This window comes from Hippocampus comes, unplaced genomic scaffold, assembly GCF_001891065.2.
Source record: "Hippocampus comes isolate QL1 unplaced genomic scaffold, H_comes_QL1_v1.1 scaffold113, whole genome shotgun sequence".
Taxonomy (NCBI): domain Eukaryota; kingdom Metazoa; phylum Chordata; class Actinopteri; order Syngnathiformes; family Syngnathidae; genus Hippocampus; species Hippocampus comes.
Window position 1 is genome coordinate 671,766 of NW_017806160.1, and position 24,904 is coordinate 696,669.

The 24,904-nt window shown below is 44.6% G+C and overlaps 1 protein-coding gene across 2 annotated transcripts in view; it reads right to left on the reverse strand.

Moving 5' to 3' along the window:
• Positions 1-24,904, reverse strand: part of LOC109531339 (low-density lipoprotein receptor-related protein 1-like) — an 83,346-nt gene continuing 58,442 nt past the window's right edge. The window contains exons 42-90 of one of the 2 annotated variants that reach the window (XM_019895582.1): positions 24,532-24,721; positions 24,126-24,330; positions 23,858-24,050; positions 23,592-23,717; positions 23,380-23,508; positions 22,931-23,050; positions 22,521-22,634; positions 22,302-22,451; positions 22,094-22,216; positions 21,758-21,874; positions 20,764-20,892; positions 20,534-20,659; positions 20,313-20,453; positions 19,113-19,300; positions 17,541-17,724; positions 17,370-17,455; positions 17,155-17,274; positions 16,896-17,083; positions 16,607-16,812; positions 15,544-15,732; positions 15,137-15,285; positions 14,965-15,058; positions 14,759-14,875; positions 14,545-14,664; positions 14,343-14,465; positions 13,163-13,288; positions 12,689-12,805; positions 11,957-12,063; positions 11,738-11,870; positions 11,490-11,612; positions 10,419-10,541; positions 10,158-10,295; positions 9,699-9,836; positions 9,495-9,614; positions 8,376-8,653; positions 7,364-7,542; positions 7,180-7,286; positions 6,957-7,076; positions 6,667-6,843; positions 6,137-6,277; positions 5,810-5,983; positions 4,982-5,143; positions 4,699-4,870; positions 3,832-3,933; positions 3,494-3,564; positions 2,914-3,007; positions 2,785-2,823; positions 1,413-1,557; positions 1-585 (exon numbers count right to left, since the gene is read on the reverse strand). In XM_019895582.1, the coding sequence (XP_019751141.1) occupies positions 448-585; positions 1,413-1,557; positions 2,785-2,823; positions 2,914-3,007; positions 3,494-3,564; positions 3,832-3,933; positions 4,699-4,870; positions 4,982-5,143; positions 5,810-5,983; positions 6,137-6,277; positions 6,667-6,843; positions 6,957-7,076; positions 7,180-7,286; positions 7,364-7,542; positions 8,376-8,653; positions 9,495-9,614; positions 9,699-9,836; positions 10,158-10,295; positions 10,419-10,541; positions 11,490-11,612; positions 11,738-11,870; positions 11,957-12,063; positions 12,689-12,805; positions 13,163-13,288; positions 14,343-14,465; positions 14,545-14,664; positions 14,759-14,875; positions 14,965-15,058; positions 15,137-15,285; positions 15,544-15,732; positions 16,607-16,812; positions 16,896-17,083; positions 17,155-17,274; positions 17,370-17,455; positions 17,541-17,724; positions 19,113-19,300; positions 20,313-20,453; positions 20,534-20,659; positions 20,764-20,892; positions 21,758-21,874; positions 22,094-22,216; positions 22,302-22,451; positions 22,521-22,634; positions 22,931-23,050; positions 23,380-23,508; positions 23,592-23,717; positions 23,858-24,050; positions 24,126-24,330; positions 24,532-24,721 (6,851 nt within the window). In that variant the 3' untranslated portion in view covers positions 1-447. The remainder of the gene's footprint in view (positions 586-1,412; positions 1,558-2,784; positions 2,824-2,913; positions 3,008-3,493; positions 3,565-3,831; positions 3,934-4,698; positions 4,871-4,981; positions 5,144-5,809; positions 5,984-6,136; positions 6,278-6,666; positions 6,844-6,956; positions 7,077-7,179; positions 7,287-7,363; positions 7,543-8,375; positions 8,654-9,494; positions 9,615-9,698; positions 9,837-10,157; positions 10,296-10,418; positions 10,542-11,489; positions 11,613-11,737; positions 11,871-11,956; positions 12,064-12,688; positions 12,806-13,162; positions 13,289-14,342; positions 14,466-14,544; positions 14,665-14,758; positions 14,876-14,964; positions 15,059-15,136; positions 15,286-15,543; positions 15,733-16,606; positions 16,813-16,895; positions 17,084-17,154; positions 17,275-17,369; positions 17,456-17,540; positions 17,725-19,112; positions 19,301-20,312; positions 20,454-20,533; positions 20,660-20,763; positions 20,893-21,757; positions 21,875-22,093; positions 22,217-22,301; positions 22,452-22,520; positions 22,635-22,930; positions 23,051-23,379; positions 23,509-23,591; positions 23,718-23,857; positions 24,051-24,125; positions 24,331-24,531; positions 24,722-24,904) is intronic. The other variant, XM_019895583.1, reaches the window with a different exon arrangement.

Below are 24,904 nucleotides of genomic sequence, written 5' to 3' on the forward strand. Positions count from 1 at the left end.
TTTTCTACGATCGAACAATATTCTCTCTTTGCCCGCTGTACAATTCATACAAAAATAATACTAAAAAGATGCTCCACTGCAATTTGTCTCTCTCTTTTGCTTTTGCACAGAGGTAGCGGCTATATGCATGACGGGAGAAGGGAGAGCTGTGGGGAGGTGAGCAACAATGTAAAATAAAGCAGTAAATGTCTATAAAATGGGTCCTTTTTCGTCACCAGATGATTTGTTGTTGTTGTCAAAGGACAACATATAATACTGCAATCACTTAAAAAAGTAGTCCTTCATTTTATACATTTTAGACAGTGTTCCCGATTTTGTTGTCGTTGTTGTTTTTCTTTTTACATTGTTTTTCTTTTCAAGTGGGAAAGGCATAAGATGAGGGGGCCTGGGGGCTCAGCATTGGCTGGGGTGGGCGATTGCTGGCACAGTTCAGGGGGATGCGAGTCTCTATGCCAGCGGGTCGCTCATGCTCTCGTCGCCCTGGGAAAGGAGCTCCTTCTTTTCGTCGGTGCTGGCTAGGGAGTTGTTGCTGTTGTGGGCGCCCATGTAGAGGCTGGCGTACACGGGGTTGGTGAAGTTGGTGGGCTGCAGAGCACAGACAAGAACTTTTAGTGCACTGGGCAGAAAAGTGAATTTTACAGTGCATAGAAAAGGTCTATACATCCCTGTTCAGACCAAAACCTGCACAACCATGTGATTTCAATTGTTTATTTTTATTTTCCCTCGAGACAGTTTTTTTTTTGTTTTTTTTTGAAAAATCAGTTGAGTTGAAATGATTTAAAGTATTTTGGTCTTTTTATACCCACTCTATGTTTCAAGGTCGGCGTGAGATAAGACAAAACAAAAGAGGACTAAGCTCCTGCCTCGTCCTTGAAAGCACGTGAGGGCTCCCCAAGAGCAACAGTCAACAGCGCTTGACGTCAATTTATTCATTTATTTTTACAGTAGCATTGAGGAAGAACACAGCAACTAAAAAATTATGTGTTTGGATCTGTATTTTTTTTTCCCTCGAAAGCTTTAGCACTTCATTTTCACCTTGATATTTGTTTTTTCAACCATTTTTGTCATTCTGATCCAGTCATGATTTATGTACTGTATTTGCTTGATATTTATAGTTTATTTTATTCAACACTGTTTTATATACCTTTGAATTTACTCGTCCTTTTATATGTCCAAATGATTTTATTTGTTGTTACACGCGACTGTTGTTTTTGCAGTACGGACGGTGGTGTAGGCTGCATTGTTGTTGCTGCTGCCGTGGTCGGACTACAACTGCTGGAGAAATGGCTGCTGTTGTGCCCATTGTTTTGTCGACCCTCCCCTGGTTGCTCAAACCCTCGCATCCCGTTTTTCTTCTCTGTTTTACATTGGCCAAGTTGCTTGTTGTATTGGATGTATTGCCTTCTTCTTACTTTCTCTGGGTCCAAAGCAAAGTCTGAATCCAGAAGCTCCCCAGCGTCATCGTCAGGGTCTCCCTCGTAGATTTTGTATGCGGGATTGCCGATCTCGACATTCATGGCGCCATTGGTCATTCTGTGGTGCTGGAAGCCCTTGGCACTGCAACAAACATAACCGATGATAAACTGAGTAAGCAACACATTAGTGGGAAAAAAAAACACCAACAAGAGGAGTAACACAGAACCCACACAACTGACACACTAAGTTTATCAAATGAGCATTTTTTTGTTTTTTTTGGTCAAAATGTCCATGTGATTAAACCTGGAGAAAACATCACAGCATTGAAAAGAATGCTGGGCAGACTACACGCCATTGTTGTTAATTGATAGACAGTAATATAATATTTGACCAAGCAGGCACACAGCATAGACCAAACATGTACGACAAGGAACGGGATGGCGAAGCATTAAAAAAAAAAAAAAATCCAAATAAGATTCAACAGACTCTTATGACACATTTCAACCTAAAATTCCAGGAACTTTTTGTTGTTTGCCATTGGGTCTACTATTTGTGCAACAGACCAATGACCAGAAACATTTAGCGAGATTAGCACGACGAGATGGCACAAGTGGCTGCACTACCACTGCAGAAGGGTAGGTGGCAGTAGAAAAAAACGATCAATTAAAGCAGCCAGGCAGATTTCAGTACAGTACATCCATCCAGCCATCCATTTTCTAATCCTCTTCTCCTCACGAGGGTCGCGGGCATGATGGAGAATATCCCAAGCAGACTTCAGGCAGTGGGCGGGGGACACCCTGAAATGGTTGCCAGTCAATCGCAGGGCACACATAGACAAACAACTTTACATACTCACAAACACACCTACGGACAATTTAGAGTGTTCAATGAACCTAACGTGCCTGTTTATGTGATGTTGGAATGTGGGAAGAAAACGGAGTACCCATAGCAAACCCACGCAGGCACGAACGGGGAGAACATGCAGCCCGAAATCATACCCATGACCTCTGCATTTTGAGGCAGACGTGCTAACCAGTCGACCACCGTGCTGCCCAGATTTAATTTAATTTACAGTAAAAATATATATATTTTACAAAACAGATCTTCAGCCAGCCAGACCCCACCTTTGAGATTTCCCCGGGCCTCTTTAGTGGTCTAAACATTCAAGTTCCTAGTTCCAAGGTAATGCTGCTATGGTTGAAATGCGTCTTTAGATTTCTTAGGGAACAAAATGCAGGCAGGAACAGAGAGGTGTTTATAACAGAATGGCTCGAGGAACGGATATACAGCAGGGGCCATCTTGATATGAGGGAAGGAGTGGGGTTAACACAGCCTGAACCAGTGAATGATGTAACCCTGTCAAGTTACCGCAAGTACTGAGAGCGAGATTTGCCCAGCCATAGAGACCTGGGGGACAGGAAATAGATGGTTGGTGGAGATGGCAAGGAGAAAGATTAAAACACCAACTGCAACGGCAGCAAGATCAACAAAGCTTACCCTCGCATTCTCCGCTTGTACCACACGATGGCGCCAACCACCAGCAGTGCCAGCAAGAGCAGGAGAAGCACGGGGACAACCACTGAGGCTATACCTGGCAGAGAGCAAATAAGGTGAGCAAATGCAGCCAAAAGAAAAAAATGGTATAAAAAATATCTATATATATATCTATATGTATATATATAGATATATATATAGATATATATATATATATCTATATATATATCAGAGATGAAAGTGGACTTTTCTGAAAATACTTGAAAAAAATAAATAAATAAGTGTGTGTGTGTGTGTGTGTGTGTGTGTGTGTGTGTGTGTGTGTGTGTGTGTGTACACGCACGCGCATTTGGCCAATCAAGCATGAATTAGTACACAAAACGCTATTCAAATACTCGACATTCAATGATTAATCTTCCTTTTGTGTGCACACGTGTACCCTTTGTGGCTTTCGTTCGGGGCGACAGCTAAGCTAAGTTAGCCGAGACGACACTCGAAGTCGGACGGACACGATTTTCTGCCAATCTGTGTTATTCCCTTTTTTTAATCAGCAGGACACACTGCTAGGAAGCGTGTGACTCACTTGTACTGGATGCGGAGGAATCCACAGAAGAAGCAATTTCACACCGGTAACCTCTCCATGCTGCGGGACACCTGGACACGCAGTGAGACACAGTTACTATGATGGTGTGTGTGTGTGTGACACCTGGACACGCAGTGAGACACAGTTACTATGATGGTGTGTGTGTGTGTGACACCTGGACACGCAGTGAGACACAGTTACTATGATGGTGTGTGTGTGTGTGTGTGTGTGTGTGTGTGTGTGTGTGTGTGTGTGTGTGTGTGTGTGTGTGTGTGTTTTCTTTTGTAGGTTGGTACTAGACAGAAAGAATGACGTGTGTGGAGAGTGTCTCATCTTACTTGCACTGGGGCAATAGTGTGCGACTGTCAACGGTACATTGGCCATTGGAGCAGTAGTCCAAGCAGGTATAGCAGCTCGGTTGGGTCTGACCATTGGGGCAGCTGCGAACACACACGCGCACACACATGCACACTCTCATGGTCATTACTACAAAGATAATGCTTAATTTTGATCAGAGTTGACAATGTGTATTGCTGTGGTTGTGGTAATAAGTTTGAAAGTTAGTAAAATATACATGTACATGTTTTTATTGTAAACCACATCGTAGTTTTGGCTGCACTCAGGGGGTCAGGTACTTCTTACGGTGAAAAGACCTCGCACTATAAGGCACTTCGGAGTACAAGGAATGACCTATTTTAAAGCTGTTTTCATGTACAGTATTGGGCGCACCGCATTATAAGGCGCAGAATACGAGCCACAATTGTGGCAGCGGTTGTGTTATGCATCCACTAGATCAGTGGTTCTTAACCTGGGTTCAATCGAACCCAGGAGTTCGGTGAATCAGTCTCAGGGGTTCGACAGAGCCTCTGCCATGGATTTTAACTCAACATGTCAATTAGTTATGACATCCTCGCTTGACCAACACTGGCTGGTTCATTTTGTGCACAATTAAAAAACGTATACTTTGTGCTTATACTAATTGTATTTACTTTTTTCAATTTTTAACAAATGTGTTATTTATGTTGCAAAACCAGATACTCCGTGCATCACTTTGGAACTGTGCTATATAAATAAATAAGTGGATTGGGTTGAACATTTAAAATGTTGCCTGTGTGGCGCCGGGCAGCCAGATGGATGGAGACTTTTAACCAATATTTACACATCCAAATGCCATTTAATATGCGTAAGCGGCGGTGTGTGTTTACCTGCAGGAGACTTCTCCTGAGGGGGACGTCAAACAGCGGCCTGTGCCACAGAAGACACATTTGTCCAGCTCACACTGGTGTCCGATGTACTGGCTGGAGCACTGACACACTTTGGTGCCATTTGAGGTTTGCAAGCATGTTCCACCGTTCTCGCAATAGCCTTCGCATTTACCTGTGAGAAGGCGATCGTGTAAAACTTGAAAGAATTTTGCCACAAGCAACTTGAACGCCCTATACTGGTGTCAGAGCAGAATACCGTGAGGATGTGAGTATATCTACTTACTGTACTGGCACTGATCTCCATGGTACTCTGCTGGGCAGCTGCAGGTTGGTTGATTGCCCGAGTTGACCGAGCAGTTGCCTCCGTTTTGGCAATAATTCTGACAAGTGTGACGGTTACAAGTGGGGCCCGTGAAGCCTTTTGGACATCTGCATGTTGGAGCACCTATCACAAACATACCACATGCAACAATTAACAATAGAACCCCAGTAATGGTACCGTCTTTGTTGACATCTTGACTATCTTAAACGAGGAGTTGCAGTGTTTGTTTTAAGAAATCACTGTGCCCAAGGAAGCACAACCTATCAGAGAGGAGTGACGTATGAGGTGTCAATCATTTCACACCTGTAGCCCAGGAGCCTCACGCTGACCTGCGAGCTGGGCTTGCAGGGGCTTTGCTGAAACTATTTTGGGACATCCACTTCTACAAAGTAAAAATCACTCATTTGCTAACAACCGGTAATAAGATTAGCAAACAGAAGCAGAGTGAGGGGACGTCAAGCAACTGAGAGGATTCAGAAGCGACGCAGCATTAGCAGTGTTTCTGCTCAGCAGCTATGCTTGTGTCCTCTTTTGGATTTTTAATTGACCGTACATCCCTAAAAAATAAAACGGGTAACATTTTGTGTTATTGTAACACACCATTCCGAATAAGTCATGCTATCAGCGTAGCAGCAGCAGCTAACCTCAGCTTGTCTACATTGCTAAGGCTATCATAAACCTGCAGATCAACGTGAAGGTGAAAGTTGCGACCTGTTTGAAAGCCGAATCCTTGGCAGATAAGTGAAAACTCCCATCAGGTCTTGGCTGTGGCCATCTACGCCTGTTCACCTGTATTAGATGCCGTGCAGGTGCCGCCATTCTTGCAGTAGTCCCTGCACTGGTTGATCTCGCATCTCTCTCCGATGTAGCTGGGCTGGCAGCGACACTTGGCCATCTGTCGGGCATTGAGGAAGCAGCTGCCGCCGTTCTGACACTGAATGTCACATGGGCCTGAGGGGGGCGCTGTGGAGGTATAGAAGGACACCGAGTATTGAGAGGCCACGTGAGCAGTTCAACCAGCATCTGTGGCCAGCAGGTCGATGCAACAAGGTTATCTTCTATTTCTTCTCAAAGAGATCCGTAAAAGCAAGTGTGTGCGTGGGAATGCAGACTTACAAAATGGCGACTGGGTCGGGCCAGTCCTCTCCACACACGTGCCGTTGTTGGCAACGTAGTTGTTGGGGCAGGTACACACCGGTCCACTGGGGCTGAGCAGACAAAGCCACTCGCACTTCTTCCTGTCACAGGGGTTAGTCACTAACGCAGAGAGACACAAGCACAAACAAACCTTGTGAGAATCTTCACAAATATACAATGTGGGATTATGATGTGGGATTCAGGACATAGATGGACATCGACAGATTTTTTTTTTCCCCTCACACTCTGGTCAGGTTTATGGTGTGATCCAAGATTTACATTTTTTAGAGGTTTAGCAATGTGCCAGCTTTGTTCATGTCAATTAAAAATGTCTCCCTTTGTCTCTCTCTCTGTTTAGATAGACATACACAAAGATTATCTTACATTTAACAGCGATATGATTGCATGGATTGAAATCATTCAGATTTAAGCAGTCATGTAAAAATCGGCGATCGACTGTCATGTCACAATTTGCGTGATCTAGCATTGACGTCAGTGATGACACTCACCCTCTGGCTGCTTGTATCGGTGGTACAAGACGATGTCAGTAGCGTGGTTGATGCCTGTGGTGAGAGTCTCCATTGGGCCTTTTCCAAACTTGTTGACCCGGAAAACAAAGTTATTGATTAACGTGACTCCATATATGGAGTCCTCAAAGACATCGATGCTAAACGGGTGGGCCAGGTCTGGAAGTGAAGAAAGGGCAAAATGTTTTCACAATCGGCAAACTTTTGATTGACGCAGAGTTGTTCTTTTTCTGTCACAAATGACTGCTTTTCTTCAAACGAAATAACTCAACTGTTTTTGATGCCAGAGACAGCCGTGACGGGATCTGAGCCATCCAGACGAACACTTCCAATGACTGAGAGCTTCGCATCTGCCCAGTAAAGACGCTCGTTGAAGTAGTCCACTGCCAATCCTGGTAAGTGAAAAGACAAGTGTAGCATGCAGTATACTGCTTATTTGGAGCTAGTAGTTACACAAAGCAATGCGCCAACTTGGTTCACGTCAATAAATATGACCTGTTGGCCACTGGATGTTCTCATGAACAAGAGTCTGTCTCAGTGTTCCATCCATGGCAGCTGTCTCAATTTTGGGGTGATTCCCCCAGTCTGCCCAGTACATGGTGCTGAAACATGAATGCAGATTTCAAATGAAAATCTGAACGTATTTGTCAACCAAAACATGATCACGTTGATTTTGTACCCTCTCTGTGGATCCACTACGATGGCATATGGTTCGTCGATCATGCCAGAGATGAGAGTCTTACAATGCTGGCCTGACATCTGAGCCACCTCAATGACATCTCGACCAGAGTCGGTCCAGTACAGGTTACCGGCCACCCAATCCACGGCTATTCCTCGAGGCATCTTCAGTTCTTTAATCTGGGTGAGATGAGAGAGGTTTCCTAGGTTGCCCTGCGAACAAGTCAAACTTTGCCTTTCTTTGTACAGTGGAGCCTTGAGATATGAGTGACCTGACTTGGCAATTTTTCAAGATACAAGCAGTCGTTCAGCTGATGATTTTTTTTTTCAGTAAAATTATAAGAATGGACTGCTCCATGGCAGTTGTAATATCAACTCAAATTGCTTCACAACTAGCAGCAGTGTGACAGGTAGTAAACAATGCTTCAAAAAAGAGGTTTTAAGATGTTTAATGTCACACCAAGTCTAACGTAACTGTCAAACTAAACATAAAATAAACAAAATTAGAACCACATAGGTGTGTTCAAGCTAACAGCATCATGGTAAATGCCATTGTCGGACTAACACAGTGTCTTTGGAGGGTGTCGTAACAATTTAAGCAATGCAGTGTAGCATCACATGTAGACAGACAATGTAACGATACGATACAGGAATATTTTATTTAACCTGCTGTGAAAAAGGGGTACCGGTAATATTACTGCAGAGTTACCTACAGTAATAGTGAAGCTCTAACTCGGATATTCATAAGTTAGTAACTAGGCACACACTGTTAAAATATTGCCATTATATTTAATTTGGTTATTACTTCATGTTTGATATAGTAAGTTTCTCTTATCAAGAAACGCAATTTTTTTTCCTTGTGTTTTGGGGAGCCTGGAATGGATTAATTGCATTTCCATTCATTTCAATGTGTAAAGATGATTTCACGTACCACTTTTTTGAGTTCCGAGCATAGCCGTGGCACAAATGAAACTCGTATCTCAAGGCGCTATTGTATTTATGAAGAGTTATACCTGCAGGTTGGTGATCCTGCCTGCACTCTGCCGTCTGTTACGGTGTGAGTTGGACGACAAAGTGGACTGTCCGGGAAGTTCGTAGGAGGAGATGCGACCTGTGTGCCAATTGGTCCAGAAGATGCGATTGGTCTTGACGTGCAGGTCCATGGCATCAATCCGTACACTAGCGTCGCCTTGGAAGGTTTGCTCATAGCGCCAGTTGGGCAAACCAGGATCTAGGCTGCGTATCTCATTGTCGTCGGCTATGTAGAGAACCTGCTGACTGCTGTTCATGTCTGCAAGAGAGCGGGGTCAAGGTAGCTTTTTATGGGGCACATTTCATACACAAGGCAAATCACAAGACACAACACCCAAACTAAAGTAGGATGCTGGATGTGTTTGTTTTTTATGCAATAGCAAGGGCAAATAGGTTAGATACATTTGAGTACTGGTAAGTTATAAAAATGGATCGCTGTAATGCTGTGGTGCAGAAGTACGCACGTCAACCACTAAGCTAAGTTTGCGCGTCATTTCCACCCATTACACTGCTGAGTCAGCTCGTTGTTTCAAAAAAACGAAAAGTCAAACTCAAGGCCTGAGGGCCAGATCTGGCCCGCCAAATAATTTTATGTGGCCCACGAAAGTAAATCAAACACATCAACTTCCATGATGCTTGCTAAAATCTGTACCAAAATTTCAAACTCTCCTCTGTAATAAGTAAGAGAGGTATTGTAAGCATTTTCTCTTTACCAAACCCCTCATTACCGTAACTTAAATAATAGTTGAATAAACTGTTATTCTTTTTTGGTTTCACAGTCATAACGGCCCTCCAAGGGAAACAGTAACTACAATGTGGCCCGCGACAAAAATGAGTTTGGCACCCTTGTTTCTAAACTTTCAGCAAATAGCAAATAGAGGTTCCTGCCCAAATTGTGAATAGCAACAAGTGAACCACAAACTGCTGGGGGATTACTGTATACTAAGGTGCTTCACTGGTATGATGTTATTCACACAGCAAGTGCCCCCAATATGCACAAACTAAGGATACCTCAGCAAACACTTTTGGACTAAACAGTTGCAAAAACAAACAAACAAACAAACAAAAAAACTTAAAAGCAAATGTATGTTGGGGCTCACTGTCAGCTTTGCATTTGTCGTTGATCTTTGTGAAGTACTTGTGGCAGCTGCATTTGTAGGAGCCCTTCGTGTTGTTGCAAATGTGGGAACACGCCCCAAACTGAAGACACTCATTCTTATCTGAAAAACAGCAAAGAATCCCACTCATGGAATAATATAAGGTTATAAAAAATCTTTGTGTCGATGGCGTTTGTGAACGTTTACCTCCACACGTGCGATATCGTATTTTTTGGAAGCCCGGTTTACAGGAGCAGAAGGCATCGGTGCCGTTGGTGACGCAGTGGGCCTCGTCCCCATCGCCACACTGAGTCCTGTTACTCCGGCAGTCATTGAGCTTGCTTTCTGTGAACACACACGCTGACTTGTCAGCAAAGATGCTTGAGCAAGTTCTCCCAAAGCAAACTCATCCAAGCAGCCCAACACGATTCCAAACTGTTCCCAAAAAGTTACAGGCATACAATTGCCCAAAGTGTACTGGAAAGACAAATGAAGGTGCAGGGGACCAAATTCCTGTCTCAGTGAAATCATTGCTGAAAAAAACATGACCGAGACTGACAACTATGTCGTACTGAATTGTGAAGGTACAGCGTAAAACAGTTTTTCTTTTTCAGGGACTATCGGGCTGTATATGGATAATTCTGTTCACACATCTTAAAAATGAACCTGATTTGCAGTTGATCTCATCCGAGCCATAGTCCTCGCAGTCATTAAAGATGTTGCATCGCAAAGTGGAGCTGATGCATTTTCCGTTTGCACATAAGAACTCGTCTTTCTCGCAAGCGGGAACAGCTGGATGCACTTCTGTGGGAATGTTCACACACACACACACACAGACACACACGCACACAGGTCAGCAACTCCTTAAAAATGGCGGTAGTGGTGTGGAAGTAGCTTGGTTGGTTTCAAAGGTACGGAGCCACTTGCCACAATTCAGCTCATCCGATTTGTCGCCACAGTGATTGATGCCGTCACATCTCTTTGACATCTGAAGACAGACGCGGTCATTTTGGCAGCGGAAAGCTCTGTTGGGAGGACACTGGAACTTCCCTGTGCATCGAAATGGTTGGACAAAAGAGGGCAGAGCTGAGAAGCCGAGTAAAAGAGGAAGGCAAAAATAAACTAAAGCGTATCTACGACAGCAGTTGTTCAGCAGTCACTTCACTTTCTTTCTTTCCCATATGCATTTGGTATTTAATATGAAGTGCAAAAGGGAATCAATTGGCAAATGAACTGTCCGTCATAATCCTTAGTGGGTTTTTTTGGTTGTTGTTGGGTTTTTTTTTTTTGTCTGTTTACAGTGGTGAGATATCATCAAGTCACAAGAATGAATTTCAATTCCCTCAGTCGGTCTAAAAATGGTTTATTGAGGACAAATAACGTACAGTATCTTTTTTCAGCTGTTTGTGCCAGCTAGAAAGTGACGGGCAGAACAATGAAATGCCTCCCACTAGATGGCAGAAGGCACAAGAAACTGGGCATCAACCTGTTACTATTCATACTGTACAATACAATGACAGCTTCGTTTTTTTTTTTTTTTTTTTGTGAATAATCCTGCAGAAGTTTCACACTAAATACATTCGTGAGTAACGTATCATCATTCGAAATAAACACTGACATTTTTATTTGGTGGCGTGGTGTGGAAGTTAAGTATGTGTTATAGCTCAATAAAGTTTGGGAAACACTGGATGACATGGCAGATTTAGTTGAGCCCTACGAACTGTGCACACGAATCCAAACAATAGTATCAATCTCTGCTTCTCTGCCTACTTGATTATGAAAATTCGAGTAGGTTTCATGACGACTCCTGAATCATTTTTGCTGTCTGTACGGTTGAAAGTTGATTTGGCACTTTAAAATAAAATGCACATCAGACAGTAAGAAACAGCAGTCTAAGTCAACAATTTAGCTTTTTTCTTTTCTGTGTTGTTTTTTTTTTTTTTTCCTTCAACAAAACAAAACACTGCATGAGAGTGGCATTCACATGCAGGCACTCACGGCAATCTTCCGGACTCTCATCTGAGTTGTCTCCACAGTCATCCTCTCCATCACACTTCCAGGCAAGTGGTTTGCACAGAGTATTGTTGCATTGGAATTCATCCAAAGGACAGAGGCGGCCAGCTGAAAGAACATCAAGTGATTCACAGTTTATCTCGGTCAAAACTGATACAACTCAATCTCACGCACAGAATCAGAGCTGGAGAATAAGGAAAGAGCAGAAAAAAAAAAAAGAATTGCGCACTCACCAGCAGTGTGGCAGTCCTCCTCATCACTGCCATCCATGCAGTCTGGGTCAGCGTCACATCGCCAGCGAATTGGAACACAGTGTCCATTTTTACACTGGAATTGGTCATTGTCACACTTGAGATCACAGCCATCCTGGAGAACACAGCCCCCCACCCCAAAAAAAAGCAAGTGTTAAACTTTGTTCTTGTGAAGACTGACGAGTCAAGCGTTCCGGGCACCTCATCTGATCCATCGGCGCAGTCGCGGTCCCCGTCGCACTTCCACCGCCCAGCGATGCAGCGGCCGTTCGTGCAAGCAAACTCACTTTCGGAACACTGCCGAGGCACTGTGCGAAAATGCATCAATACAGGACAGCAGGTGGTCAGGGAAGAGAATGAAAGGAGCTCTGCACAATTAGCTACATCGGCTCTAATCTGGATTTTACAAGGACAACAAGGATATTAGAATCAGCTGTCAGTGTTGGTGACTGCAAGCACACAAACAAACACGTTTCACAATGAAGACCTCTCTCACAGTGTCAATCAAAACTGAGCATTGTCATCTTGATAAATGGAGAATTGAAATAGTTTTTGATGATGCGAGTGTAGCCGACAAGGTCTTCTTTATAAAAAGCTTTAAATTAAAGGACGTGTTTGTGCAGTGGCAGATGGACAGCGGACAACACGGAATGACTAATTCCAAGTCTCCTTGCAGACTTTCACAGCAGGGCACACGGATGGACAAAAGCATGACAGGGAACTGACCGAAAATGTTTGACATTTGAACGTGGAAGAGACTTACCTCTAGCTCGTGCCAACAGGACAGTATGAAATGAAACAGACAACAGATGAGATGAAATGTCCTTGCCATGACAGTGACTGGATGTTTTTGACACAGTCAACATGTTAGCGCGAAGGGAGTTGAAGGTTAGTGAGAACAGACAAAGGGCCGAGTGAAGACGTGACACCAACCGCATTTATCTTCATCCGAGTTGTCGCCGCAGTCGTTGTCGTAATCACACTGCCAGCGGCCCGGGACGCAGCGGTTGTTTTTACACCGGAACTGGTACGGCTCACATGTCCTCTCAGCTGCGCACAACAAGCATTGCGATGACAACCAATCAAAGACCACCGACAGATCACCTAATGGACTTCGGCCCGTGTTGCTACTTGAGGTCTGCTAACCATTCTAAACATTCAGTTAACTGCGGGAAATGGTGAAAGTAATATTTGACACAAATTCCAACTCTATTTAACATAAAGAAGGGTGCGAATGAAGTATCCATCCATCTCTCCAGAATGATTAAGGTGAAGATGAAGAACTTCAAAGTGGCCCTTGCATTCTTCCATTGTCTTTTCGCGACCCTCGAAGGAAAGAATTGAGACACCCCTGGCCGAATGTGAGCACAAAGACAAAGTAATGCGAGCGGAGGTGAACATGCTCACCACACTCCTCCTTGGGCTCGTCGGAGGCATCGCCGCAGTCATCTTCGCCGTCGCACTTCCAGCGAGCCGGGATGCAGCGTCCGGAGTCTTTACAACGGAACTCGTCCACGCCACATGTCATCTGGGCTACAGATGGGAACAATTTGAGGCTGATTTTACTAACCAGATCAAATGCGTGGCGGTAGAGAGCCACCGTTTACCCAGCTGGACATCCTCCAAATATTTACGAGTTGTGGAGATGAACCGTAAAGTAAGTCATGTGTCTACGACGACGACCTACGTTTTAATATTTGATCAATGAAATTAAATGTCTTCTTTCTCTCGCTGCACTGTATCCTGCATGTACATGTGAGAATTTTTATTTTTTTTTTGGGGGGGGGGCGGTCAGATGTCAGCCTTTATCTGTTGCCATGGCAATCGAATATGGCCAGTTCACAATCAGTCGTGCTGGCCAATGTCACTTTAATTATATTGGCAACGGGACTGCACGTTTCCATTCCTTGATTAGCATGGCAGAACACATCTGATGTGGTATGCACACATGGATACATTCGATAATCAGCATCCCTGGTGAGTATGATCTATGTATTTATTTATGTATTTATCGTTTTGTCATGTTTTTTTAAGAAATAAATGTACAGCTGCTGCTATATTCTGATTTTGTCCCATGTTACTGGTTTCTGTACTGGTGAGATCATTGTGCTGGATTAAGTCAAGCAAGTCCCCAGTAAAGGCCCGGAAAGTCATTTTATTTCGTCTCCGAATGAATTCTCAGCCATTTGTCTTCTTTTTAACTCAAACATAAAAATAAACCTGACGCACAGGTATTGTGATTTTGGGGCGGCTGTGCCATAGATAATTGTGTCCCCAGGGAAACACGTTGTGACCCACATACGCCATTTTATTGATGGCTTATGAAATGACTGAGAGTATTTACTTATCATCTAGAAAATGAATGATTCAATATGTCCACGTACCCCCTGAAATGTGTGCATAACCCTGGTTGGGAAACACCGGCGTACATAACTGCATCCTATGGAACAAGCCAAGTTGGCTGTCCAGGCATTTGAAAGCAAACTGAATGATGTGTTGAGAAGAGGAGTTATGAGGTTTGAAAAAAATACAGAAGCACTGCAGGAGAAAAACAAAACTGTGGAAAGCAAATCATTCTTCTGCTTACTGCAGTTGGCGGGTTCATCAGATCCGTCCACACAGTCGTTGTCGCGGTCGCACACCCAGACGCGGGGAATACAGCGTTTGGTGATGGCACACTGGAACTGGGTGGGTGCGCATGTGACCTCAGCTACAGAGAGAAGTGAGCAAATGTTTTTCCATGGTGAGAAATCAACAATCCGAGTCGGATGAAAGTGAGAAACACTCACGGCAGTCTTTCTCGTCCTCTCCCTCGCCGCAGTTGTCTTGGCCGTTACAGCGGAAGATTCCTGGGATGCAGCGACTTGGGTGGGAACATTTGAACTGGCTGGGCAGGCAAACATGAATATCTGCAGTGTAGTTACACAAAAGACCCATTGTGAAATTTCGACGAAACAATGGACGCTGCAAAATAAGCATCCGATGTCAGAATGCGAGCTGTACCGCAGTTGGCCTCGTCGGAATTGTCCTGACAGTCGTTGTCTCCATCACATATGTATGCGGGGTTGGTACAGATGCCTGTGCCACACTGGAACTGGCCAGGTCTGCACTTGAACTCGGCTGTCACGAAAGCAAAAGCGAATTAGTGCTCTTGAACTTGTCGATTTCAGCACAGTACGCTCGCAGCACATCTGAAAATCTACACTCACAACAGTCAGCCGGCTCATCTGAGCGATCGCCACAATCATCCTCCGTGTCACATTTCCACCAGAACGGAATGCACTTATCATTCTTGCAGACAAACTACGAGACAAAAAGTGGAGATGCATAAATGGCACATTGTTGAGGCGATGAGGAGGATGTTTGTGCAGTTGCCGTCACCTGGCTGGCCGTGCAGTTGGACATGCATGTGCGCTGGTCGTTGGCAAGGTAGAAGTTGGTGGGGCAAGCGCATTTGTAGCCCCCTCCAGGGGAGAGGAGGCACAGGTTACTGCAGCCGCCGTTGTCCGTCTGGCATGGGTGGTTGCTCACTGGCAAACACAAAACATTTCAACAAAGGGCCAATGGCACAGACGATTTTCCTTTCATCGATGCAAAGTCGTGTATGTGTACATAACTACGAATAAGTACTGTATTTATGTCGAAATTATTACATTTCAGATCGCTGCACAATCGCAGACCATGTGAAATCTAATTACCCGGTAATAGGAATTAGTGTTCCACCATATGGTTTAAAAAGAGCAACAAAGTATGACTTTGGGTTATTGCTTCAACATTGAGAGCGTTACCCTGGGGCTGGCGGTAGGGGTGATAAATGTGGACATCCATGGGCCGATGCAGGGTGCTGATAAGGGTGGTCTTGTTGGTCCCCAGAGTCTTGTGAGCTCTGTTGATGGACTTGGTCTCCCAGTCGGTCCAGTAGATATATTCCTCAAACAGTGTCATGGCAAAGATGTGTGGGATGTCTTGGCTCAGAACTGCCAAAGGACAGCGCGCACACACACAAAAAAAAAAAAAAAAAAAAAACATTTCACAATTTGCAAGTGTCTTACCATTAGAATATTGCCCGGATTGTGGATAGGGTACGTAATGAAGTGGCCAGAGTGCATGTTTGAATGATGCAAGGGGTCAGAAATTAATTGAGGACTTAAACTGTCAACAATAAATAATTCCAGGTATTTGACATTTCAATGTTGCAGCAAGCAATGTGGCCGAGCAGATTTCGAGGCACTGTTAATCATACACAGAAGCTGAGTGGGTGCGCAGCAAAACGGCCAACGCTATATCTAAAGTGTTACGCAATGTTCGATATGCCCGATTAGGTTTTATACACTCAAAGTGCTCTTTCTGCTCTGATAGACTTGGCATAGCATGCGTTTGCTTTCTGCGTTTGGCGCAAATGCGTCAGCACACAATTCCTGTTTGGTTATAAAATACGGTGAAAAGCCATATCCACCACCTTTATCGATGTGCAACCCCCATGTCTAGCTAATAGATAATCCAAAAAATTTTCACCCGGTTCTGAGAATTGTTTCACAATTTGGACTGGGATTGCATGAGGTGGCCTTCAGCATGTTCCTATCGCAATCCAAAGGGAACACTAATTATCTCCTTAAAGGCCCTGTGACATCAGAAAATGTTCCTCCTTAAGCAGAGATACTTGTGAGCAATACACATGTTACATTTCGACCGGTAAATAGATTGTCTGTCATTTAAAGTGATGTAGAATTTGGCCATATGTGACTTTGCGACATATTCTACTTATTTCGACATCCCATTTTGACTTCTTCCCTACCCCGTGAATAGTCCAAAATGCTCTAAGTGCAGCCAAAGTACACAAAGATAAATGACCTGTGTGTCTTCTGGTGCCATCCAGACTGGCAAACTCAATGTAATCCTCCCGGGCGTCTGCCCAGTATATGCGGTCATTGATAAAGTCCAAGGTCAGACCATTGGGCCACGTGATCTTGTCCTCTATGAGCACACTCCTGTTGGTGCCATCCATGCCAATTCTTCCAATATGCGGATTGTCACCCCAGTCAGACCAGTACAAGTACCTAGACATCAAAACGGATGGTGTTATGCATCCTAAAGATACACTACGTCCTTCGAATGACAACAATCAGTCATGGGGCCTCACCCGTAGCGCACATCCACGGCCACAGCGCGAGGTTCCCTCAGCCCGCTGTTGACCAGCACCGTTCGGTAGGCTCCGTTAAGTTTGGACACTTCAATGGTGTCCCGTCCTTTGTCACACCAGTACAAGTTGCCCCCCACCCAATCCACAGCCACGCCGTCTGGGTTACTCAGAGAGGTCCGGTGCAACACCTGCATATCGAAGGTGCAAATGTTCACTGCATGGGCCCAAGGGCCGCCTTTCCTCCCCCCCACTGACTGACCTCCATGTCGCTGCCATTCATACGCATACGTCGGATCATGCTGCCCTGAGTGGTGACGTCGGTCCAGTAGATCATCTGCTCTGCATAGTGGAAGTCCAGTGCCACGGCATTATTCAGACCCTAAAGAAAAAAAAGAAAAAAAAAAAAAGAGGCACGCATGAGTTCGCAGGGGCGTCGAAAGGAAATAATAACAACCTCTCCTTTTTGCTCTGTACCTGTTTGATAAGAGTGTAGTTGGAACCATCCAAGTTGAGCTTTCTCAGGTAGTATCGGTTAGCAAAGATCAAAAAGGCCTCCTCCTCTGCACACACAAACAAGATTGAACATTTTCTGGATTTTTTTTTTTTTTTTTTGGAGCTATCAACATACGCAATTCGGTGCCGTACCTGATGTGGATTTACAGATGGTGGGATCATTGGGGCTGACTTCAAATCCATCCACGCAGAGACAGTGGAAGCTGCCGTGCGTGTTGATACAGCGCTGAGTGCAAGGGTAGATGCTCGTGCACTCGTCCACATCCACACAGGTCTTCCCATCTCGCTTCAGCTGGAAACCGGGATGGCACCTGCACTGAATGCGTCAAGGCCACAAGAGAGGTCAGCATCTTAAAGACAAGCACTATAAGGCCTCGATTGCGCTGTTGAGGTTCCCTCGCCTTTGTTTAAAAAAATATTGATATTTCTGACTTACGAGTCAAATTCATTCCATCACGCTTGCAACTCAAAACTCACATCTGAAATCATCCTTGCCCAATGAAATGAATGGAAATGCCGCCATTATCAGTTCCAAAAATGGCCCTCGACAGTATCAGATCGTGACAACATACTGGAACAAAATAGAATACAAAGAGGCTCTGGCACGTCCTCAACCCTCGTGGGAGTAAGCGCTTCGAATTATGGACGGATAAAGAACAAAACAGTTTGTGTGCCATGATCATATAATGGCCATTGTGCTGCTCCTTTTGGTGTGTGTCTTGGCCACCGAGGGGCAATATAATAACTCTCGATGTACTACACATTGATTTTAAATTGGCTAAGTATGTCAGGTCATTTGTAAGTTGAAGTACCACTCTATCTAGATAGGCAGCTCCTATTTTGTCATTCAAACATCCAAAAGGGGCATGATTGCCATACGGCAAAGTTTAACTGGTGTTTGGAGCAAAAATGATTGCACTCCATTAATTCTGCCTCGCAAATGCCTGACAAGGGTGACATTCCCTGCCCGAAAGTGAGAGTACCAGAGAGGTGCTGTTCCGGATGTAGGCTAGTGAAAGAAGTGGTGTCCCAACATTTCCATCACCCTGAAAAAGCACCGGTATACATACCGTACAGTTACACCCAAAATTATTCACACTATGGCCACATTTTAAGAAAGTCCATTTCTATTTGGTGAATGTAAGAGCGTGGCAAAAGACTAACATTGTGTCAATGCAGGCACACATAAATATAGTTTGCAATTCAGCACTGCCACTTTGGCCGCCGAGTAAATACTAAAAACCAGAAAACAAAGGCCACGCAGTTCACATGACTAGCCTCCAACTTGTGTGAAAACACGAATTAACACGATGATTCATTCTGGTCCATAAGTAGGGTGCAGGCACACACGCTTAATGATTTTCAAAAGAAGCTCAGACCGCAGCCTCGCTACTACAAACATGAAAGTTCATGCTCAGTTCAAGCTGTTCTTTACGCACCTCCTACTTTCAGGAGGGAGAGCCAAAACAAGTTAGGGTCTTACGCAAGCACATGCCTCAAGTCAGTTCCCAACTTTTTCGCCCCGCTTGTTGGGGAAGTGCATCCATTAAATACCGGTGGGTCTCTTCGGATGCCTCTGTATACAGTAATTGATACACTCGCTGCTCATATAGACTTGGCCAGTCAGTGTTTGCTTGGATTTACGAGACAAGTGCTGGATACCAAAAATAAATAAATAAATCCACACTGAGATGGCTTGCTTACCTTGTAACCAATCTTGAGGTCATCACAGAGTTGTGAGCAGCCACTCAGTTTACTGTTGAGACACTCGTTGATGAAGCAGTTGAGTTCATCGGAGCCATCGCCGCAGTCGTCATTCCGGTCACACAGCAGAGTCTCGTTCACGCAATTTCCATTGCGGCACATGAAGGCCGATTCGTTACATGTCCTCACTGAAACCACGCAAAAATGGTGTGTTAAGTGCCGCACGAGCTGCAATGCACACAAAAAAAGGCGATATTCTGGGAGAGGTGTGTGTTTGTCGGCCCAGTGAAATGAGAAATGCATGCAAGATTGAAGGGTTATCATGCTGATTGATAATACTGCTTGTGAAGGTGCACCACATGTATGGAGCAAACTGTGCTGCTTGTTAGAAACGCGGCTTTGGATAAACCATCCCAAAGATGCAAAACATAGTTTGAAAATATTCACTGGTATTAAGGTGTGTGAAGATCAATGGAGAATTGTAACCGGCAGAAGAAAACCAACACAGACGCAAATAATGCAAACCACAGTGCGCTTGAAGAAAAAGCTACTGTTCAGTAGGATGGAACCTCAAGTTACAAACTTACTTGGTTCGGTGAGCCCATTTCTAACGCAAAACGCTCATACATCAAGGTAATGTTTCCCATTGACATAAATGGAAATGCAAGTCATCCGTTCCAGCCCCAAAACAAAGTTATACTTACAATATCATTTTTAGTTTTACCCATGTGTGGTTTAAAAGTTAACATTATGCAACACAGAAAGAAATGAAAACACACTATTGTAAAAAAAAATAAAGCACTTAAAAAATATACGATCACATAAATTCACTACACATCTCTTGGTAAGTTTTATAATGCGTTGGTTGCCTCGCCCACGCTAGCGAGTGCTTTCTATTTGCCACTCTGCTGAAGAGCAAAACAGGCGTAAAGCACAGCGCTGGTCTGTCTGTTCATTTAGAACAGGCACTTTGCCTTTTCTTAGGAGCCGTTCTGACAGGTTAGCACGTTGTCGATTTTTCTCGTAATGTTGGCTTTCAATATGTGGACAAGGACATGGACCTACTTACCACCTACTCTCGGGAAATTTACTGCATAACTGTTTGTAAACATGACGTTCGTAACTTGAGGTTCCACAGTACAGTGAATTTTCAATTCCTAGAGTACAGTAGACTGGTCGTGGACTGAGGACAATTCCCACCTGAGTCGGTGCACCGTGGATTCTTAGGAGCTTCATCAGAGTGATCTTGACAGTCAAACTCGCCATCACACTCCCATTTCTTTTGATTGAGGCAGCGGCCGTTGGCGCAGCGGAACTCTTCAGGACCGCACGTTGGATATTCTGCAAAAGACAACAAAGTGATTCGATTATTCCCAACCGCGGCGGGCGATGTTTTCTCACCGCAGACGGCACACGCTCACCACATTCAGGAGACTCATCGGAGCCATCAGGACAGTCGATGTCATGATCGCACACAAAGTGCTTGGGTATGCACTGCCTATTCTGGCACATGAACTCACTGTCGTCACACGTGCTGTTGGTGTGCACTGCAAGTGGAAAGGAATACATTTGTGAAAGGCTTCGCAGAAGTCAATCCAGGATAATGCCGCCAAACGGGCTGCCGTGCTGATAGTGCACATGTCCAACTCACGGCATCCGGCCTTGACACTCTCGTCGGCTCCATCCGGACAGTCATTGTCTCCATCACACTTCCAGCGCTGGGGCACACACACGTGCGAGCCGGGACACTGGAAGGCCTCGGGACTGCAGGTTTTGGATTCTGGGTTCATGGAAAATGGGAAGGGTATCGTAAAAATGACCGCGTTTGCAGAATTCCAGCAATTGTCAACGTCAGAAACTCTCAATGGAAATGAATAGGAATTTCATTGACGGTTAAAAGGGAACTCGGGGAAAACAGATTTGAGAAGAATAATCAAAGGACTATTCGATTTTGTGGACAAAGCTTGCCAGATAACTTTTGTTAGGTGTTTTGCTGGTGCAGTCTAACCCCTGGCGCTGCCATCCAATGTGTAGTGAAAGAGCTTTTGGAATGTCCTCCGGCCAGCATAAAACCACCTGACAAATGCTCTCTATTAATTTGATGAATGAACACTTTTTGGAAGGCTTGGGCAAGATGGGCTGAGTAATATTGAACTGAACATGTTTTTGTTCCTCAATGAAAGAATTAATTGTTCCAAAAATGTTCAAAACTTGATACACTTCTACCAAGCAATAAATCCATTGAAATGTTATTCTCTTTAAACTGTAATACCGATATGCTCTGGTGGCCAGATGAGGAAATGATTTAATGGCTTTGTGATTTCGATGGTTTTTATAGTTGCAAATTGTATCCACGAATTTTGACAAAGAAGACAAGAGAGACTGTTTTTATTTTGACATGAAGTTTTTGTTGTACTCTGGTGCTGGTTATTGTTTGGCTCCGTATAAAGCCCATGAGGCCGAGGCATACTATTGTATGCGTGACACAGTAATAAAAATGTCTTTCGTCCGTTCATTCTATTATTTTGCATGGATGTGTGCATATTACAAAAGAAAACATTGATGTTTGTGCTTGAAAATGACACGTAGTACATCATTCGGGGGAAAGGGCTCAAGAGCTGCTCGCAGTTGAATGCGTGGCTTACTGCATTTGTCATCCTCGTCCGATCCATCACCGCAATCATCAGAACCGTCGCACACCCAATGGCTGGAAATGCAGCGGTGGTTTCCACACTCAAACTCGGTGGATGTACAAAATGTGTCTGCAATTGGAGCCGTACAAAGATTTCAGAAAAAAAACAGAAGAGAATAATTAAACTCGGTTGACTAGAATGCAAGAATGTTATTTCTGCTGCAATGATCAGTACAAGTGCACCCCTTCATACTTGGGTGTTCCGAATACAGAATGTGATGCCGACGGTTTATATACTCTTGCAACTGAGTGCAAGGAAGAAACTCTTTTGAATCAACATTAGACTGACCGCAGTGTGTCTCGTCAGCTCCGTTCTCGCAGTCATTGTCCTTATCGCAAGTCCAACTCATCGGAATGCAGGCGCCACTGGAGCAAGCAAAGAAGTTGACTGGACATTTCAGCTTGCGTTTATCTGCAAGACCAGACAAAGAAATCGCAAGTAGGCTTGAATGGGTCTAAACAGACTGCAGGCAGGAAAAGCAGGCGGAGCTGCGCACCCAGGCAGTTCCTCTCATCTGAGAAGTCGCCGCAGTCGTTGTTGCCGTCACACAGCCACGAGGACAGATAACACAGAGTGGTTTTCTCGCAGCTCTGGAAGGAAGCGCCTTTCACTCCCAGGCGGAAGAAACGCGAGCAGTCGGTGGGTTCTGGCCATGAACAAAAGACGTTTTCACGACCCTTCGTTTGATCTACAGCATCCTTTTAAGCGGCCTTACGGCAGTTCATTTCGTCGCTGGCATCCTCGCAGTTCACCACCTGGTCGCAGCGGCTGAAGTTGGAGATACAGCTGCCATCTTTGCACTGGAACTCTCCAACTTTGCACAGGGTCACTACAAAGATAAAAATCATAAGAGTGAAGATCATGTCAACTCCCTCTTACTTGAAGCAGCCGGAAAGCAATTACTGAATTTATCAAAACATGTCAGCTAACCAGTCTCGATCTTTTCAAGTCAAGTTGGTGTGTTTAAAAGAGCCCATCAGACATGCGAGCAACTCTCACTGGATCACACAATTACAATAGCATAGTACAATTTAAAAAAAAAAAATATATATATATATATATATATATATATATTTTTTTTTTTTTTTGTTAAACGTTCCGATGGAATGGACGCTGATGACTTACTGTTACAAGGCATTTCATCAGAGTGGTCGCCACAGTCGTCTGTGCCGTCACACCAGAATTTGTGACCAATGCAGCGACCGTTCATGCACCGCCTGTAGCCTTTCTTGCAAATTCGATTGGCTAGGAAAACAAAACAAAACAGTAGATGAGAAAGAAAAGCTTTTACAGTTAAAGATCTGGTGTGTAGTGAAAATAATGGCTACCTTATCAATAAGCACAAACAAGATAAAACTAGGCTAATATGTTTTTGTTTGTTTTTTTTTTTTAAATTATACCTTACACATATAAAAAGTTGAAAATATCCCCGCACGTGTTTATTATTGAGTGAATTCTGAACCCCCTCCACAGGAAGCCACTGTGATGTTTTTGAGACTTTTTTTTAAGCCAAGAATGGCAAGAACAAATAGTTTATGAGATGTTGTAGTTCAATCAGTTGCACAAATCCTCACCGCAGTAGGACTGCTTCTCATCAGACTTGTCCTTGCAGTGGGCCATGCCATCACAGGTCAGGCTGTAGTTGATGCAATCGCCGTTTCCACACTCAAAGTCGTCCACACTCCCGCAAGACATATTCAGCGCTGGTGAGGTACAGTCATGTTTCATCACTGAAACCGCATTTGCGTTCGATGTTGAACAGCTTTCTTTTCTCCTGAATTCTCACAAGAGCAGGTGTTGTCTTCCAGTAGTTGTCTGTCTCCACGGCAACTGCAGTTAACCCTCCCATCAGACGTGGGCAGGCACAGGTCTTGGCAGCCTCCGTTATTTGTGCGGCAAGGAGAAAACTCACCTGAATGGTGTGCGGCCCAAGAGGGCGGAATTATGTTAGAGTGAGAATTCTATCATCTCTGCAACTAATGACTCAGCGAAGGGAAATACAACCGAGCGGCGGTGAATTATGGGAAACGAACAGCAGTTGACGCAACTCACAGCTGTTGGTGTCATTGGCCACTGCCACGATTCCCATTGGCTGCTGGGGGATGTCTGCCCGCAACACTTTCATGTCGCCACCCGTGTACTTGTCAGCTCTCAGGACCGCCCTCCTCACCCAATCCGTCCAGAAGATGAAGTCCCCGTATACGGCCAGGCCAAACGGATGCACGGGCTCATTCTTCAACAAAACCTAGAAGGGAAAACAGTTGAGGGCTCCTTCCAAGTAACTCGTCTTTACGTTACCTCCGCGAGAAAGCCTCCTTACATATCGGCTGCTCCCGTCATACTCGCAGCGCTCTATCTTGTCCAAAGTGGCATCAGAGAAGTAGAGCTTCTCTGCTCGGTGATCGATAGCCAGGCCGTTGGGAGTTTTAATATCACTGCCGATGATGGCCAGCACATTGGCGCCATTTAGGGAAGCCCTCATGATACTGGGGGTCTGCTCATTCCAGTTTGTCCAGAACATGAGACTGTGGTCAGAAACAAACAAACCAAAAAAATAAAAACAAATAAACACAGGACCGATAATATTATCTGCAGCCAAAACACGCCGTGGAATTAAAGCAACAGCTGAGTTGCGCGAAACAAATGGGTTGGTGGGAAGAAAGCAGAGCAAGAAAAACGGCTGGAGCTGGGCCCAGCCCGGCCATGTTTGGATCTTAATGACTCACTCCTGACACTCATCCAGCACAAAGGCTCTGGGGTGGTCCTCTCCAGACATGGTGACCACGGTGTTGCGGTTATAGGCCACAGAGCGGCTCTGGTCCACGGTGTGGCGAGTGATGGTGGAGGTTGTGTAACTGGTCCAGTAGAGCGTATCCCAACCGCGGTGGTACGCCAGGCCCTCCACTGAACCGACATCTGTGCAAGAAAATGAGCAAGTGGCCCTTTACTTTTGTACTTTTTTTTTTCTTTCTTTCTCATAATCTATGGAAGGCGCTTTTAACATACAGGTCAGTGAGCCTTAGAATACAACCCATGTTGTTCTCGCCATTGACTCGCACTTTGTAGGAGCTGAAAATCAATCCATTTTGTTCTAAACAC